The sequence below is a fragment of the Psammomys obesus genome, unplaced genomic scaffold (genome assembly GCF_907164565.1).
Source record: "Psammomys obesus unplaced genomic scaffold, mPsaObe1.curated_primary_1811, whole genome shotgun sequence".
Classification (NCBI taxonomy): Eukaryota; Metazoa; Chordata; class Mammalia; order Rodentia; family Muridae; genus Psammomys; species Psammomys obesus.
This window is the reverse complement of record NW_026596064.1, coordinates 21876164-21893082: the sequence shown is the minus strand read 5'-3', so window position 1 is coordinate 21893082 and position 16919 is coordinate 21876164. Positions and strand designations below refer to the sequence as shown.

At 42.9% G+C, this 16919-nt stretch overlaps 1 protein-coding gene across 12 annotated transcripts in view; it reads right to left on the bottom strand.

Annotated features, from left to right (window-relative positions):
* Positions 1–730: 730 nt before the first annotated feature.
* Positions 731–16919, bottom strand: part of Zbtb20 (zinc finger and BTB domain containing 20) — a 767676-nt gene continuing 751487 nt past the window's right edge. For all 12 annotated transcript variants that reach the window (XM_055624791.1, XM_055624790.1, XM_055624785.1 and 9 more), the window contains 2 exons: positions 9587–11191; positions 731–2937 (listed from right to left, as the gene is read on the bottom strand). In XM_055624791.1, coding sequence (XP_055480766.1) covers positions 2516–2937; positions 9587–11191 — 2027 coding nt within the window. In that variant the 3' untranslated portion in view covers positions 731–2515. The remainder of the gene's footprint in view (positions 2938–9586; positions 11192–16919) is intronic.

Sequence of the window (16919 nt, the reverse complement as noted above, 5' to 3'; positions counted from 1 at the left end):
TCCACACTACAACTTCTAGCAAAACATCCACTGAATTAAGCACCGTAAGACCAACTCAAATGCCACAAATACTCCAGTTGTACAAACTACTAAACATCACAAAGAACTTATGGAAAAGATCCAAGTTAACCAATTGTCTAAAATATATGAATAAAACCAATTTAGTCATTATAGAGTTGCTTGCCTTGGAAGATCTTCCCTCATTTGCTGCATTTTTTTTGTAAATACAATGCTAATGGAAAAATTAGGAGGAAAATTAAATTGTAGAATAATTTAGAAACAAAAATATCCCCTCTTTTCTTCTTTTTAAAAATGTAGGTTGGTGTTTCACATTATCAGAATGTTTACTTTTCTTTTTAAGTGTGCTAAAACATGCCTAGTCATGAGATTTCTTTGCAAGTATTAGCTAGGTTTAAAAAGTCTTATTTTTGAGCTAGAATTCCTTCAGGAAACTGCATATAATTGGAAAATCTCATGATTTCTTGATCAAGACCAAAGAGAGAAATCCCAGCTAGGAAAAGTAGCATCTGAGATGATGATGATAGAGATTCATGGCCTTCTGAAAGCTGGGTGTTAGCGGTTAATAATCAACTAAAAACTGATCAACCTATTTAGCCCTCTTAGCCATGGTGGAAAGAGACAGAGGTGATGTCTGAAAAGAAGAAAAGAGTTTTGGCATCGACGCATTTGTTTTGTAACAGGCTTCTCATAGTGACACTCAAACGGGGGGGGGGGGGGAGAAGAGGCATGGTAGAGTTTTGTGGATTCCTGCTCCTGGCTGAAGATAAACGGAAGGACCCCCTTTGTCAGGATCTCTAACTACTAGTGTTTCATCAAAGAAAAAAGCAAGGTCAACAGAAATTCTAGAATCCTAAGAGCAGTAAAATTTTGGAGAAGTAAGAAATCGCCTTCTAAAAGATTTTCCCTCTCATGAAAAAGGACAGAATTTTAGATGGATGGGGGAAAAATATTCAGTGGAGCAACTTAAGCTTGCTAGAAGCCAAAGATCTATGTATCAAAACAGAGCAGCAGTTGAAATTACAGCAGGGGTGGGTGGGCCTTGGAGACCCTCAGCAACCCAGGCAATACTTAAAATAATAAAAATTAAGAAAAAAATATGAAGAAAATATCCTTCCTCTCTTTCAAATATAACTTTAGTTGCCTTTTATTCTTTCTATCTGGAAGCAGTATCGCTAACCTTAACAGTCTTGACTTACCAAAAAATATATATATGTGTGTGAGAGAGACAAAGTAAAGAGAAGGGATTGGTGGCAGTGTATGCAAAACCAAAATGAGAAAAAAATTACTTTTAACAATCTCACTTTTTTGTTTTTTTTTTTTACACAAATACTGTTGTAAATATATTAAAAAAATCAGCATTCTATCTGGTAAACATCACTTTTGCCCCTCTATAAAATTTTGAATTAAAAAAGCCTCAAGAACATTTACTGTCCCCCCCACCCTCCATTTCTCTTTCTTCTTCTCTTCCACAAGAATATATCCTGACACTTTTTTTTTTTTTTTGCAAAGATTGTTGGAAATAATCCTTCTCTTGTACCTAGAAACATAGGTTCAAATCTGTTATCTTTGTTTTCTCTGCATTCCTGCCTTTCATGAAAGTCCCTCTTGATTGTGCTGAGGCTGTGGCTCAGCGAAGACACTGAATAAATACGATAGCCACTGTTGCTTGTCCAAGTCTTCCTGGCTTCTGCTGAAATGGGGCGGGGGACGCGGAGGAGGTGGGCCAGGGTGTGGGGGCTGGGCAGAACTGGGGGAGAGGTCTGCCACACCACCTTCTCCTCACACCACTGGGCTCTCTCGGCCCCTCCCATCCTTGAGCCCTTTAATGAAATCAGACAGCGTGTAGGTGAAAACAGCAGGGCTTTCCTCTGGGTTTTCAACCAGAAGTGATATTCCACAGTTTTAACTGCTTACTGTGAAGTCCAAGTGGCCAGAATTGTGAAATGTCCACTGAAACACTGTGAGCGGTGTACTTAACGACAGCAGGCCTTTACATCTCATAATAGATTTTGTAGTGCTCTTCACGAGTGGAAAAACAATTTTTTTCTCTTTTTTTTTTAAACTTTTTTTTAAACTTTTTTAAAAGATTTTTTGTTTTGTTTTTTTGTGTGTGGTTTTTTTGCTTTTTTGTTTTGTTTTTGTTTTTTTTTTTGTTATTTTGTTTTGTTTTGTTTTTTGTAAAGAAGGGTTGTATTTAGAGGCCAGTAGCTAGAGATCCAACCAGTGGACCTCCTAAAGCACTACCAGGCCTTAAGGCCACCATCCAAGGGAGACTGGGAAAAGCATTATTCACCCGAGCCTCCGGAAATGTAATGTACCAGCAGGCAAAAAACAGTTCTTCATGTAGTACAAAATGAAACGGAACAGAAAAACAAAAACAGAAAGTAAAAATGAAACCAAAACATTTCTTAAATTCTAGTGCCATAGCGTTTTGTCTGTTTGTTTCTTTTGTTGTTGTTTTGTTTGGTTCATAAGAAAGAGAGAAAGGTACTACTTATCCGTCAGACACATGCATCCTCATGTGGTCGTTGAACTGCTCTATTTGGTCAAACTTCGCTGGGCAGACGGAGCAGACGTAAGTGGTCCCCTCCGTGCAGGCCACCACGCCTGGTGGGCCTGCGCGGGCGCCCGGGGGCGTGCCTGCGGGAGGGGTCCCGTTGCTGGCGCTGTGCAGGGCCACGTGTCGCTCCAGCAGGGTCTTGTGGGAGAACTTCTTTTTGCAGATGTAGCACTCATAGGACTTCTCCCCGCGGTGCAGGCGCATGTGCACGTTGAGGGAACTCTTCTGGGTGAAGCGCTTGTTGCAGATGCTACACTGGTAGGCTCTCACTCCCGTGTGTGTCACCATGTGCTTGATAAGGTAATCCTTCAAGGAGAAGGAGCGCCAGCAGATGCTGCATTGGTGGGGCTTCTCACCTGTTGATGTGGGAAGAGACAGCAAGCAGAACAGAACAAGACATAGCCAAGTGGGAGAATGAGAGACAGAAAAACAAGAGACAAAAAAAGAAAAGGAAAAAAAAAAGAAAAACAAAAACAAAAAAAAAAATTAAAAAATAAAATAAAATTTGATTGTTTCATGGATCGTCCTTGATTGAAAAGGTCTAGGCCTCCCTGGCTTCTCTTGCTCAGAGCAAGCTTGATTTTAAAATGCCAGGGGAGTCTAGAGTTTTCCATTTCCCTATTACCAAAACTGGCTCTTTTGTAAAGTAACAGCATACAACCACCCAACTCTTCAAAGATCATTTGGAAGAGGAAAAAAAAAAAAGATTCTACGTTGTAAGAGACATTCTTGGTACCATTATTAAAGATTTACATATTCCCAGTTAATAATAGGAAACAAATATAAGAATTAAAAGAAATACCTTTGGAGGGAGGGGTAGTGAAAATATTGGTCATTATAACTTGATTCTTTTTGGAAAATCCCCATTTCCACTATTTGGCCTAGTAAATGTACCCATTATTGACTGTAGGACTGGGCTGACACTTTCAGTTCATCTGTGTCTGGTAAAATCTTCCTGAAATAAAGTCTAAGATGAACTCTTTTGTATTGGCTGCACTGTTCACTGTTTGGCCTCCCTGGCTGTGGAAGCCGAGTAGATGGTGGACAGCCGTTGACCTTTGAGTCCCATGGCCCTCCCTGTTCCAGCATAGGCACCAGCATACTGTACACCAGTATAACAAGTCACCAAGAGCCTCCAAGGTGCACAGTCCTACTTACCTTGTTGTGACGGTGTTGACATGAAATACACATGGAGTCACTTGGTAGACCACCAAGCGCAGCGTGGGAATACTTGCATGGCATTCTTATTACAAGGCAAATCCTCCCCCATTAAATGGTTCCATATGTCCATTGAACTTTTAGGTCATTTTCTAAAATAGTAGTTTTTTCTGTCTATTTTTTTTTTCTTAGCCATCTGGCACAACCCTTCTTTCTTCTGTGTTTGCTGCTCTGTCTACCATTGGCTCCATCACCCAATGTACAGCTAGTTAAAAATAGTAAGATAAGAATAGTCACTGGATGATGACCTAAGGGATCCTTTAAAGCCTGTGGATCTGGAATATCACTTTGGATAATTGCCTTATTTTTGTTAGTAGTACTGTTTTTCAACACTTGCTGCTTTCTGATTTTGATAGATGATAAAAACTCTCTAAAGTGTATGATCCATCTCTTCCACTTCATTACTGATAGCCCAAAGTAGGCACTGGCTTCAGAGTGCCTAAAGTCCCAAGCCTGAGACCCTCTCGGGTATGTTTTAACAGCTGAAGTGTTCAACAAGGCAAGGATCTCCTCCTTAAACTTGAGACAACTCCCATTGAAATAAGGGTCTTGACTGTTCTCATTTTTCCATTCTAAACGAGGCTTATATGTCATGGTAGCACTAGCAATAAATATGCACTGGGTGTTTATTATGCCAGGTTCAGGTGTGAGTGCTTCATACTGAACTTTCATCTGTGGAATTTTCTCTCATAAGATAACCTTCTTGGTATTGCTAGCATAAGGGAGCTTGAATTAATGCACTCTAATGGCAAAGTATGATGTATAGGATCTTAGGGTTAAAAGAGAATGATTTAATTTTTAGATTGAAATAGGAGAATGTGGGGAAGGCCTATTGCCAATAATCCCATTTTGCTAAAGAGCTCAGCCTATGCATAGTGTTTACATATTGGTTAAGTTTTTGTTGACCAGAGATTCCCTTAGAGACAATCATGTATGTTATTTTTAGTTGAGGCATTTCTGTCAGCTGTAAACTTGCTTGCAACTGAGATGGTCTTTGCTATCCTTGAGCTTTCAGTACAATTTCTAGTGGCTATGAGAGGCTGGCCAACTAGCTCTTAAAACATGTTCACCTGTCACCTTTAACGGGAAGCGTACCTTATGCGTACCAAGCTGGTTAGGAAGGTGAAACTCTCTATTAAAATGCTCTTGATGTTTGAAACTCTCCCCTTCTGACTGTGCTTCTCCCCTAGGCAAGGTCACCAATCAAGGCTCTTTACTTTCATACCCTTCTAATCCAACTACAAATTGATTCTTCACAGTTGTCATCTTTCCCTCCACTGCATATATATGTTCGTTGTTTGTATGCATGTAGTATGGTTATGTCAGTAATTATTTGTGTGACCCTGGGCTTTTTAAGTGTCTTCATCTCTCTGGATTTGTTTTGCCTTCTGTGAGTGATAAATTGGACAGAGCACGTGCTTTGGCTCTGTGGCGTTACTGGTCTTCATCTCAGGGTGGTCCATGACCCCTGAGGTCTCTAGTACTGCCCTTGTCAGCAAATGACCTGAGGGCAACTTACCTAATCACTCAATGCTTTGGCAGCCCCACATTTCTAAATAGGACAGAGTACCCGGCTGTGTGCCGTGCTACAGGAAAATGGAGTGCTAGTTAATGAGGGAAGTGTGCGCAAAGCACTGGGGAGCTGCTCAGGGAAAGGTGCTCTCCATAGTTACTGCAGAGCAGAGATGATGCAGCTGAGGTTTTAGGGACTTCCTGTGAGACCTGGCTGTGTTTTCATGTCAGTCACCTTGCCCACACTCGCTCTTCTTACATGGAAGGATTTCAAACAATAACACTCAGCAGCACGAAGGGTCACAAAATGCAAAGCAGCAATGTGAGCCATAATAGGAAGGGTGGTGGGCAAAAGAGCCCCTTCACTTTAAAGGGATCCAGTCTGGGGGAGGAGTCCTACATGAGTTCCATTTCTTGGCTGAGTGTTTTGTACATCTTATCTAAGCTTTCTAAGCCTTGTTTTCCTCATCTATAACTTAGCAATGGTTCAGAAAATGCGTGTGTGTGTGTGAACTTGAATGAAAATTAATGATAAGGCACTTAGTGTGGAATACAGGTCATTTTAAGGAAAGCTAAACTGTTCCATCCAGCCTTCAGGGACTGAGGATAAAGTAAACCAACTGAGAAGGCACTACACTGCATCAACCTAAATTAAACAGAAGCCAAAACAAAACAAAGAAAATTAAGTTTCAGATGATCCCTAAAGCAGGCTATTTTATTGATGCTAGTAATGAAAAGTGAATCATGTTGTCCATCTTAGTTATGCATGCTAGTGAAAGGAGTGGTACCAGGAACGAAACATTCACTCAGAGCACAGGCAGGGTATTTCCTACCAGGCAACAACTGAGCACCGGAGGCTGAAGAGCCAAGCAGCAGGTAAAGAATTAGGGGAGAGCCTATATTGCCTTTCCAAAGATGGAGTGGTGAAAGTTTATATTTTTCTCAGTTTTTCAATGCCTGCTCTTTAACCCCTCAAGGATTGGCTCTCACATTTAGTATTATGACAGACAAGGAGAGTAATAAAGATAGTGATTAGTAAGTGGGTATAGAGGGTTCACATTATGCAATGAAAGCCACCTATCCTAATAGGCCAAGCATCCCATTTCTGTATTGTGATCTTAGTACTAGGGGCTCAGCAAGAACTCACTTATCCTACTGATTGTTTCTTAATCTGGTCAGGTTATTTCCTGGGCTGTAAATATAAATGTAATTTTCAGCTCTATTTTTACCTGTGTCTCTCCATCTTCAGCTGTAGGATAAAGCCTACCCTCTTTGGGTGAGCGTGGTGGGAGAGGTTGGGAGTTCAGAAAACCAAAACAGGATGCTTGGTAAGGTATAAAGCAGCAAGGAAGTCAGAGGAAGAGGAAATAAAGGTGTCTTGGGAAGTATAGGTCCACTGAATAGAGAAAATGAAGACTGGACCAGAAAACAGGAAAAGGCTTGGTCCTAAGAGTGGGAATGTGGCCAAACTCAATAACATGGTGACTTCTTTGGCTGCACAGTTACTCTCTACCCAGAGGGGTCTGGTGGAGAGGGCACGTAGCATTAGGATGTAGATGGTATGACATCCTGCTGGCCTTTCTGCCTAGTCTCTGCTGACTATCTAGGAGGAACTGCCAACTGGCAACATATATGTTAGCAAGTTTCTGTGAATTCTTTGACAACTCAGGTATTTTTGTGGCAAGCAGGATTTTAAATATCCAGGGAACTTTGTCTCCGTTATCTGACTTCTTACAGTGTTATGTGGGGGATGGATGTTAACAATGCAGAAAGCTGTATCTCCTGTTACTTTTATGTTGACACCCTCAAGATCCCAAAAAATGAATAATAGCTGAGAGCCAGGTAAGCTCCCAAACCCTGCCAACTCCCCCTGCCACCATGCATGGTTCCTTGAGCGTGCTGGAAAATGCATGGTGTTTCTGTAATATATATTCCTAAGTGGCTGTGATAATGTTATAACACTTTTACGGTCAGATGCTTTTGTTTCTATTACTTAATCCTCAGAGTAACTGATTATTATGACTCCAAAACTGTGATTCTGGTTCACCCTAGAGCTTAAAGTCACCTAGTCACAAAGTGGTAAAAGTGAAGCTTTCCTCCTCTTCACGGTCTAACTCCTATAGTGGATGGCCACACCACTGTCTTGCAGCTCTCTTAGCACCCTACTGCTAACACTGACGTGCCATAGCTACTCTTTCCACATTGAATTCATGGCCGAACACTGAGCCTCCAAAGAAACGAGCATTATCTTCCATGCTGAGGATATCAATGGGCTGAAAAACATCACCAACGGATGGGCTGTTGATAATATGATTCAGAAAAAAGCCAAAGAACTAGAATTTTTTGGTGAAAAGCCACAAGTGGGAATATAGATACTGCACAATATATTCTAAAGCTATTTTTTTTTAAAGAAAGAAATCTAAAAGTTGTGCAGTGAAAAGAATGCATTTATGTATAAGTTCCTTGAATTAAGTTCTCCTGGAAAGCATGTCCACATTTTTGAACATTCATTTACATACTCACTCAACAAACATTCGCTAAGCAACTGCATATGCTAGCCCATATTCATTTATAGATTTTTTTTTTAAAGTGAAACGCCCTAAGTTTGGATCTTAAAAGAAAGTTCCACCTGGAGTTTCCAGATAAATTATATGACACCTTGTTAAGTTGTTTGCCTTGGTATCCATGGCAACACCAAGGCTTATCCTTCTAACATTCTCCATCTCTGGCTTCTAATCCCTACCACTCCTTTGTTTTGACCTGTTTTGTCACTTGATTAGAGAAGTGAGGAAGAACTCTGCTTTGTCCCATGAAGGACAGCTTGTGCTAGGTTTCTTTTTTCTCTAATTCTTTTGCTTCCATTTTCAATACTGGAATAGAGATGGACTTTCCATATTGCTAGTGCCAAATAACTCTAGAAAATGAAAGGGCAAAGAGTTGGTTTTGAAGAACTAAATGCCTGGCTGGCACATGTACAAGATTGTTTCCAGATGTACCTGTATTATATACAGTTAAGCAGCTTCAGAATTTACCTAGGACCCTAATCATTTACTGCATTGTGCAGACCATACTTGGAGTACAGCTCACTTTACCTATAGACTTTTGCTTCTGTAATATATAGGTAAGCAAAACTACTGCTATTTTTGTCACAGGCAAAGGCACTTCCATGGATTAACTACAGGATTCAACCTTCCTAAGGCCGCCGCCCTTTAATGTAACAGTTCCTCATGCTGTGGTGACCCCCAGCCGTAAAATTATTTCTGTTGCTACTTCATAGCCATAATTTTGCTACTCTTATGGATTGCAATGTAAATCTCTGTGTTTTAAGTGGCCCCTGTGAAAAGATCCCTAGACTAACCAAGTGGGATGATGATCCGCAGGTTGAGAACCACTGTCTTATATGGAGGCATGTCTATTTGTGTCCATTATGGAGCTAAGGAAAGGGCAGACTCATGGGTCTGGAGATCTTTATCTTTGGAGTAGTAGAGTCCAGGCAACCACTATCTTTCCCAAGTCCTCCAAATAGTCCACTCTCTGATTACAGGAGCCCACTTCCTTTGGAGAAGAAAAAAAGCTCAGAGAAGCTTGGGCTCTTCAGCTTTTTCTTTTATTTAGTTGAAAGACTCTCTGTAGAGCTTTCACTGACCAAATTCTAATTTCTTTGGATAGAATAAACTTAATGTCTCCTCCTCCCAGCCATCTTAATAATACTAATAATAGCTACGGCTTCTATAGTACTTACTATGCTAGGGATATCTTTAAGTCATATATGTTAATCAATATAATTTTCAGAAGCAGCACAAGGAAGGTACATCACTACAATTCCCCCACCTCTCTCGCGCCCCCCCCCCCACTCCTGTAGAGAAGGAAGTCAAAGTCTAAGGAATTTAGGTGATTTCTTTCAATGTGGTACAGTTTGATAGCAAGTAGCTGGGCTTGAATTAATTACAGGCCCAAAGTCTGCCTCCAAAGAGCAAGCTTTAAAACTACACTGTGTCACTTCCAAACTCAAGATACTTGAATATGAGACACGAATTCTTCTCTTCTGTAGGCTGTACACTCCCAGGTCATCCCTTTTCCATCAAGGGTTTTTGTGATTTGGTAGCACTTCATTCCTATGATGGGAACAGCTGGACTTCTAGAAGGGGCCTATGATGGGGTTTCTTTGAAATCTGAAAGATGACTCCAGCCCTTCCCTTCTGCCTGTGGCCCTGTTCTGCTGCTCCGACAGCCCTCCAGACCCTGCTGTCAAACCTTCTGAGAAGTGGCACTCACCTGTATGGACGAACATGTGCTTCACGTAGTTCTGTTTGGCTGTGAAAGTCTTGTTGCAGAGAGTGCACTCATAAGGCTTCTTTTCGCCTTGCCCACTGGCTGTGCTGTGGCCTGCGGATGATGCCAGGGGCTGTGGCGCTGGCAGCTGTGCAGTAAAGGTGGACAGGCCAGGCTGGGACACTGTCACAAACTGGGTCTGCTGGCCTGTCAGGGGCTGTGGCAGGCTGAAGAGAAAAGGCTTGGGGCCACTGCCTGCGGGCTGGGTAGTGAAGAGGGCTGGCAGGTAGGTGTTGCCAGCTGTGCCAATGACCTGTGTGTTGCTGGTCAAGGTCAGAGGCATCCTCAGGTTGCTGGTGAGGGTTTCTGTCTGGCGTAAATAGAGCTGGGTACTTGGCAATGGTTGCCCAATGGTTGTGTTGACTGAAGGCTGTTGTAGGACACCCTTATCAGAGCTGCTGCTGACAGTGATGACTGTGTTGTCCATCTCTATCTCGTTGCTTCTCTCGGGAGAGGAGGCACCTGTTTCTAGTTGGGTTGGCTGGGCACTGCCCTCAGGTGGAGCTTCTGCTGCCTGCTCGGGCTGGGCGGGTTCTGCTTGACTGTCCCTTGTGGCTCCTGCCCCAAACTGTTGCTCCACCGAGTCAGGTTCGGTGCCAATGGAGGAGCTGACCCCAGAGTCAAAGCTCTCGCCTTTGGGCTCGCTCTCTGTGCCCTCCGCCTGGTCAGTGTCTTCAGTGCACTCCTCGGATTCATTGCGCTCGAGGATCTGCACCCTCTGCTGCCCGTAGTAGTCATAGTCGTCCTCCATCTCCTGCTTGATGTGGATGTTACCCACCAGGGTCTGGATGCGCACGGGCCGGGGCTGCTTGCGGCAGTGAGTGGTCTCGGGGGTGGTGGACAGGTAGCGTTCCATCTGCTGGGAGCGTTCATGGATGCGTGTGATCCAGCTGGGGTCTTCCATGTGGTGGTCACGGGGCAGGCCAAGCGCAGTTTCGTGGTGGCTGACCACTGCACCGCTGTAGAAGGAGCGCTCGCCGCTGCCATTCTGCATGGAGCAGGCGTAGAGCGCTGAGTAGATTCGGTCCACGCTGTGTTGTGGATGGCTCTGCAGGTAGCCTGATTCTGTGTCACTGCTCTGGCCAGATGTGCCTGACTCTGGTGTGCCTCTTGGTGTGTCCTGGCCAGAATCCTGGATGCCCGGGAACACATCGCCCACATTTTGTGACACGATGCGTGTGCACTCATCTATGACTGTTTTGATCTGCAGGATGCTGGCGGCTGTGAGGATCTGCAGAGCTTCTGACTGTGAGACTCGCAGCACACCGCTGTACATAAAGTCAATGAGCTTTTGCACCGACTGTACAGACACCACCGACGGGATTTCGATGTCACTGTAGCCCAGCAGCAGCTTGTCTTGGAAGAAGGGGCTGCCAGCTGCCAGCACGCAGCGGTGTGCGCGCAGCATGCTCCCGTGGATGCGAACCGTCACGTCACAGAAGTGGCCACGGTTGCGCTGCTCGTTGAGGGTCTCGAGCACGGAATTGCTGAAGTTGTGAAGGTTGATGCTGTGAATGCGCTCGGTCATCCCCTTGCAACTGATGTCACCTGCAGTGCAGTGAGGCAAACACAAGACAAACACATAGTCAGGTATAGCTGATGGCATTTCCACCCCAGGTCTCAGGAGAGTAAAATCTGCCCTCTTTGCAGATACAAACACAGGGGAGAAAGCTGTGCAGGCTTCACACACAGCCTAGGCAACCAATGCCTTGAGTTTCTCCCCACCTCTGGACATAGTGTCCTAACTCTTTTGGATATCACATTCATATTGATCTGCAAGAAAGTCAGGCCATGTTGTCTTCTGAAAGGATAATTAGATGGGCTGTTGCCTGCCACTCCTGTAACTGTTGCATGAAGAACTGAATGGGTGAAGGGGCATAGGAGCTCAGGGGACAGGGCTGATCCCAAGTCCTCTGGGAAATTTTAATTCCCCCTCTTCAAGTTACTGACATTTCTTATTTTATCAGTAGGCAGCAATTGTACTTATAGTTTAAAAATCAACCCCTTTCTAGTTTACATGGCATATTACCATATCCCGTACCAGATTTGCAAAAGTTCTTGGAAAATTCAACCCAGACTAAGATGTTTAACACACAGCTGCCACAGCGCTTTCCAGAGGATGGGAAGGGTGCTGCCTGCAGATGGGCCGGGGCATTTTCCGGCTGCTTCCCTCTCTCCTCACTCTTCTTGCCATCCTTGACAGTGTGGCACTTTCAAGGATGGTCATATGTGATACAAATGATGTTGATGCTTAATGAAGAAGGAAATTTTGTTTGTTTTCCAAGACAGGTTCTCACTGTCACCCAGGCAGTGCTGGAATTCACTCTGTAGACCAGCCTGGCCTTGAACTCAGATCCTCCTGCCTCTGCCTAACCCTGAGTGCTGGAATTAAAGGCATGCTTATGCCACCACACACAGCAAGAAGGAATGTTTCAAAAGGCCAGAGCTGGATGTGCTGAATGTGATCACACGACATGATCACATTTATCATTCAAAATGGGCACTTAGAGTGAAAGAGAATTAGGCCAGGAGAGCAGGGGGAACTGGAGGTGAGTCACAAGCTTATTTTGAGCAACAGGATGTTTTGTAGAACTACTAAATAGTTCCCACAAGGAAGACAATAATCTCTAAAGGCTCCGCGAGTCTGACCAACTGCCACCCCTATGTTTCAGTCTGTCGACACCGGTGATAATGTGGTTACCGCCACTCCACACTGAGAAGACAACAGACGGCTACGGCACAGTCCCAGGGTTTTCCCATCGTTCTACCTCACTGCTCAGATATGTCTCAACAATATCTCTCTACAAGTCATTCTTCAGTCAAAACCACACTTGTAACTTCATAATCTGCAATGTTTTGTTTTGAGGAAATCATGATTTGATTAAAAAGTGCCTAAAAGATTAGTGAGAGACACTTTTGGTTCTGTCTGTGAGGGTATTATCACTGATGATTAGATTATGAGGGGCCTGATTTAATGAATTATTTAAGCCCTTCATAGATTCATAATAAGATGCCGTTTGGAAGAGGTGGTCAAAGGTAAGAGGTAGGGCCTAGTTAGAGAAAGTAATCAGTGGTCATGTGCCCTTTGGGGCTGCATCTTGCCATGGCTTCTTAAATTCTCTCTGCTTCCTGTATATAATGAAGTTGTATGTGTCCATTATTACAATGGGGCCAAGCAAGCATGGGTTGATCCCTCTGAAACCATGAGCGAAGAGAACTGTCTCCTCCCTCTGTGTTAGTTTGTTTTTGTCAACTTGATATAAACCAGAGACACCAAGGAAGAGGAAATCCCAATTGAGAAACAGCCTCCATCAGATTAACCTGCTGTTATGGGGGTTAATTAATTGCTAATTGGTGGAGGAGAGCCTAGCCAGCCCTGGGCAGACAGTCTGGGATAGTTTGAGAAATGAGGCTGAGCAGGAGCTTGGAAGCAAGTTATTCTATTGCTCTGAAGAGACACTATGATCAACACAACTCTTATAAGACAAAGCATTTAATTGGGAGCTTGCTTACAGTTCCAGACTTTAGTCAATTACCATCATGCAGCATACAGGCAGACTTGGTTGAGAAGTAGCTGAGAGTTCTACATCTGGATCAGCAGGCAGCAGGAGATACAGAACTGGGCGTGGGCTTTTGAAACCTCAAAACCCTCCCTTCCCCAATGAGACACTTCCTCCAAGGCCACACCTACTTCAACAAAGCCACAGCTCCTAATCATTCTCACATAGTGCCATTCCCTGACGACTAAGCATTCTTGTGAGCCTATGGGAGCCATTCTTATTCAAAACAACGTGAAAGTGTTCCTGCTGCTTCTGCTTCAGTTCCTCCCTGCGGGGTTCTTTCTTCCTCCTTCCTTCCTTCCTTCCTTCCTTCCTTCCTTCCTTCCTTCCTTCCTTCCTTCCTTCCTCCCTCCCTCCCTCCCTCCCTCCCTTCTTTGCTTTTCTTGTTTTTTTTAGTTGAAAATAATTTTTTCATACAATATATTGAGATGAAATTTCCTTTTTCGATCCCTGCCTTGGACTCTAACCCGTGAATCATTCCTCCCTAAGTTAGTGTGGGACAGATCAAACTAGGACATTCACTCAGGCTTTTTTTTCTGCCATGTATTTGGTCACAGTGATGAGAAGAACTCTAAATACATAACTGAGCTACTAGGTTGAGAGAAGCCAAGTAACTGGGCTTTCAGAACAAAGGGGCCTTCAAAGTACATTTCAAAACAAGGCTGATAACTTCAATTACTAGATCTTGTAGTAAACAACCACAGAGGAACAGGCCTGTGCACACCAGGCATGTCTGACTTCTCAGGTTCTTTCTCTTCTGTGTTAGGATAAAGGACCTCGCACGGTAAGTCTCTGCTCTACCGCATTTTTCTACCTTGCTCCACTTGATCACTCTCACACTGTCTGAGCATAATAAGTGCTCGAAGCCCGTGTATCACATTTAGTGATGCAATTTACATTACATTAGGTGAGTGAACTGAGCGAGCCTGGCTAAATAAGCCTGACCAACTCCATGACAGGCTTCATTTTCTTGCTAGACAGAACAGGCCTAAGAGTTGCAGGAAAAACCACAAAAAAGGGCAACTAATCAGAAACAGCCAAGACATCTGGCCTGAGGAAGAAAAGGTTGCTTAACTACTAGTTTGAAAAACCCATAAGTCCTGACCAGAGTCACGTAACCTCCATGGGCACCAGCCAATACCAATCGAGGTTATGTAGCTCCAGTAGGAATTCCCCTTTCTACCTTTAAAAGGGACCCTCAGCTCCTCTCGTGTTTACTGCCATGTTGTAAAGGTGGTGACCCCCAATATGCTGGACTTCTGCAGACTAAAAGCCTTTTGTTGTTCGCATGCCACTTGAATTTGGGTTTGTTCTTTCAATGTATTCCAGACCCTAACAGAACCTCTTTCAACTTCCACCAGGTTTATTATGTGTCTGAAGTACTGTATTTAGTTATGCCTTCCAACTTTTTTTTTATTATTAAAAAACAGTTCTATTTGCACAACTGAGTGATATGGCTAATCTTTATTACATACGTTAATACAAACTACACCCCTAAATGAAGACTCCAGTAATTAAGGAATGGATGTCCAGGAATTGGGTCAATAGGTCATATATATTTCAACCTCTTACTTAGTTCTATGTTCTATGTATGCTTAAAGGGCAAACTTTTCTTCATGCCTTATCTGTCAAGCACTGTCCAAACTATTCTAAACACATTACTCTATTTAATCCTCAGAGCAACCATGGGGAACAGGTTGTATTATTATTATTCCCATTTGTACACAGGGGAATTAAGACCAGAGAATTTATGCAATGTGCTCAAAGCTGTGCTGGTAACTGGTGGGAGAACTGGTATATGAATCCAGGTGGTGTGGCTGGATTTATCTCTTGAAAATTCCATGACATCACATGCTTTGTCGCTATATGAGAGTTGACATTAGCGGTCCATACAGCTGTTACAACCATCAGCTCTCAAGCTAAAATTTAAAAAGACTGCCTCCAGCCTTCGGAATCTAAGTTAAACACATACATATGCATGTGAGAGTGTGCAATAGATACTGTTTTTTTTTTTTTTTTATTTATGAGAAATAAAACAACTTGTCTTGAAACTAAAATGCATTACTTTCTAAATATGATTTCACTGTCACGGAAGTTTCTCTTTTATTGAAGCAAAGAGTAACAGCACAGTTAATTGGCTGTAAACAGATGGCAGAAAAATCATTTCTAGGCTGGGTGGCTTATTATCACTCTTCTCTTTCTACACAGGTAGAGATATATCTTCAGTGCATATTTGATCATAGTGCCTGCCAGTCATATGGTCTGCACTGCAGAGATCAGATGATACAGTTGGCTTCTTTTAGTGGATTCTAAGCAACAGCTCCTTCACAATCAATATTCAGGTTAATATCCCTGTAGCATTTTTATATAGTAAGAAATTTTCTCCTATGTAAGACCTTGTTTGTTTTTGCAGCAATCCTATATATTTTCAGGACATTATTGTTATTTCCACTTGAGGTAAGACTCGAGTAGCATGCAAGCAATAAAGAGCATTTATTCTGCAGAAGTCCAGTACACTGGGGCCACCTCCTTCACAACATGGCGGTAACCAAGAGCAAGAGGGGAGCCTGAAGGCCCCTCTTAAAGGTAGAAAGGGAAATTCCTACTGTGGCTACATAACCTCATTTGGGATTGGCTGGTGCCTATGGACTCTGGTCAGGACTTACCGGGCTTTTCAAAACTGGTAGTTAAACAACCTTATCTTCCCCAGGCCAGATGTCTTGGCTGTTTATGATTGGTTGCCCTTTTTCTGTGTTTTTTTCCTGTAACTCTTAGGCCTGTTCTGTCTAGCAAGAAAATGAAGCCTGTCATGGAGTTGGTCAGGCTAATTTAGCCAGGCTCTCTTAATGGTTCTATAAATTTCTACCTGATTTGATCAAAATTCCATAGAGCAAGCAAGTAACTTAGCAGAGTTGGGATTAGAACCCATCCTTTTTGGTGCTCTGAGAAATGATACTTTAATTGCCAAGGATCTAGGACCATCCTCATTTTCATTAAAAAAAAAAAGAGAGAGAGAGACACTAAAAGCAATGGTAGATATTGCCTAAGAAATGAGAGAACAAGGGCATTATAAACCTATTTTATCTTACATATTCACACACATACACACAAGCACAACTTCATGAGAAAAATCTGCTTGTTTGGCCGAACTGGAATGAATATGTAGCCAATCTAAACAAGCAGTTTATTTGCTAAATAGCCTACAGGAGTATAATATTATTGTTGCCAACTTCACTAAAAAACAGGGAGGCACATGTAAACCCATGCACAGGTACAGCTGACCTTATTAGCCATCTGGATTTTATGGACAAGACTCTATACATCTCCTTGAGTAAACTTGGCCCCCCACTGCAGTGAGCTGCCATGAAAGCTCGCTTCTCTTTTGCTGATAGCGGTACAGATGTGATGGAGAAACTTTGCCTCTCCATTCAGGCATGCCTCATTCCTCCAGCACACAATGCTGGGGCAATTCCTTTCCCAGGCTTGCTTTTATTTTTAACACAAATACAGTGGGAAAGTTTCTGCCACAGTAAGGCAAAGTCCAGGCTTTTGTGAACACGTCCTTTTCATCCAATGGGCATTAATGTATAGATTCCAATGGAATAAATTTGAAATAGCCTACTGTAGATTTGTCCCCCATTGAAAACAAATCTTGATTAGATGGTATTCAAGGACTGTATAGGAAGGAATGGTGTGAAAATGCTAACTCCATTCTT